The sequence below is a fragment of the Engraulis encrasicolus genome, chromosome 23 (genome assembly GCF_034702125.1).
Source record: "Engraulis encrasicolus isolate BLACKSEA-1 chromosome 23, IST_EnEncr_1.0, whole genome shotgun sequence".
Taxonomy (NCBI): domain Eukaryota; kingdom Metazoa; phylum Chordata; class Actinopteri; order Clupeiformes; family Engraulidae; genus Engraulis; species Engraulis encrasicolus.
This window is the reverse complement of record NC_085879.1, coordinates 42146735-42149050: the sequence shown is the minus strand read 5'-3', so window position 1 is coordinate 42149050 and position 2316 is coordinate 42146735. Positions and strand designations below refer to the sequence as shown.

The 2316-nt window shown below is 47.7% G+C and overlaps 1 protein-coding gene across 1 annotated transcript in view; it reads left to right on the top strand.

The window, feature by feature from the left end:
• strc1 (stereocilin 1) overlaps window positions 1-2316 on the top strand; it is a 77119-nt gene continuing 74803 nt past the window's right edge. Inside the window, exons 1-2 of the mRNA XM_063189948.1 lie at window positions 1-12; window positions 1775-2306. Coding sequence (XP_063046018.1) covers window positions 1-12; window positions 1775-2306 — 544 coding nt within the window. The remainder of the gene's footprint in view (window positions 13-1774; window positions 2307-2316) is intronic.

Here is a 2316-nt window from a genome sequence, read left to right as displayed (position 1 = left end):
ATGGGGAGACAGGTATGAGTCTGGCCAGAGTCATATCCCAATCCTACCCCGTCTATCTCCCACTGATTTCCTTTTACCATCTTCGACTGTCGTGTCTAATTAAAGGCTAAAATGCCCACAAAAAAAACATTAAAAAAAGGAAAAAAAAGTTGTTGCTGGCATCTGGGAAACTTAATTGTTTTCTCCACGGAGGAGGCGCCAGGAGGTCACAAGCACAAGTGGAGGAAGGGAGTGTGCATATTGGAATGCACACTTTAAGTTGTTTACATGTGTGTATAGCCTAGGGAAAGGAAAACATTTCAGAGGGGAAAACACTTAAAGGATAACTTCTGCCAATTCCAACATGTCCTTGTAGGCTAATGCTCACACTACCCTGGACTTGTCAATAGACCTACCTGAGTTTTTTTTTCTTTCTTTCTTCAGTCTTTTCCGAGATCCTGGTCATTGTAATGGGGGCAGAGTTTGTTTACATATTTTAAAAAAAAAACCATCTTGATGTATTCCTAAAAACATCCAAAAGGTTATGCAACATCAGCAGGCAACTAGCAAACAGCGATAACTTTTGGGAAAATATTTGGAGTAAGCCTATTAGGAAGGTTTAATGTGAACATGTAGTGAAGTCAAGGGTAGCGTTAGCAACAGCGTATTGAAATTGGCAGAAGTGCTCCTTTAAGTTATCAGCCATATCGAGATTTCGTTTAGGCCTATGTCTTCCACATCTTTGAGAGGGGAAAACTTAACTGAAATCTCAATTCGGCTATAGCTTAGGCCTAGCTTATGCGTAGGTCTTCCACCTTATCCATATGGCTGAGATGCCTTCCCCTCTTCCCTGTCACTGTCAGCATGCCTTCGTCCGGCCCACCGGCGCATCAGATATCACCGGTTCACCAAACAGAAGGTGTCGGTTACTAACAAGGTGTGGAGTGCCGACGGTCAACACAAGGAATTAAATTTTCAAGCCGTCGCGGCCACACTGAAGCAGAAATCCGTTCGGTGTAGTGCTGCACGCAGCCAATCCTTCGCACCTTTTTTCTGGTGTTGTCTTTTAATTAGGCCTTTTCCCGGGGTAGAGTGTCGCGCGGACACGGGAGCTGTGACGGATCCGACAGACCGGTCGAAATGTCCACCTTTTCTTGTAAGAGGAGTCATCACCCTCATCAATGGGCTCAAGACCTCTCCTGTGGCCGGGAGACAATGCGAGGCGCGCAAGTTGCTGCGAGACTTGGAGGAACAATGGATTAAAAGGTTATCGGCGATTTGGGTGGCGGTTGTTTTATATAACCAAATAATGGTTGGAAAGGGTCGTGTTACAGATACAGCTTTTCTAGATATTTTGAAAGTTTTATACTGTGGACAGCCTCCGCGTACTTAGCGGTGTCGGGTTGTTTTCACCCCAACGGTCAGAATGCGGAAAACTATTTTGGGAATTCTGATTTGCATCTTGGGTAAGGCACTTTCCTTCATAATTAAATGACCTTTGCTAAAAATGTGCTTCTCAAACATAGATGACACGCTCACCACTCTTTCCCCATTTGCAGGTGTCGTGCGTCCTGGCTGTGCGCACTCAACAATAAAAAGAAAAGACGCACGGTCCCAAACTGATAAGCAGTTGGATGCAACACTGGAAACACTTCTAAAGGACATACGTGAACTGTCCGGGGAAAATGACAGCGACAATGACAAACAGCAAGCACAAGCAAGAGGAAAATCCGATTTTAACACCGGAGCCGAAAACACCGCCGGGGCTTCTGACGCGCGCTCTTTCTTTGGTCAGAGCAGGAGCTACAGCCTCTATTTTGACATCCTGAGTAACATTTTTGCCATTTACGAACCTCTGCTCAGACAAAGATTCCTGGACGAACTGCCGGGCAGCCTGGTGTGCATCCTGTCAGAGCGGACAGACTGCAACCTGGAGGCCGAGTTGACGCGCGTCCTCCTGGGCGCATCGCAGGAGCCTCTCCGCTCCTTCATGGCCACGGCGCGCAGTCAGACGTGTCCGCTGTCCAAAGCATCGACAGGCTCCGGCATACTCGCCACGTACCTCCGCATGGAGGAGGACAGCGACGGCGACAGCAACGGATTCGAAAACATGCTGATCAACACGCTGCTCAACGTCCCTCTGAACGCGACTAATAATTTCATCGCGTCTTGGAATAATTTCGTCGACTTGACCATGCCGCCCATAGTGTCTTTCGTTTCAGACTTCATGGTGACTGTGCTCCAGACACCCATGTACTTTGTGAAGCTGGCCCTGCAGCTTGGCATCGATCTACCCAGTCTGGACCAACGAGAACAGTGCTCTCAAGGTAGGCCTAT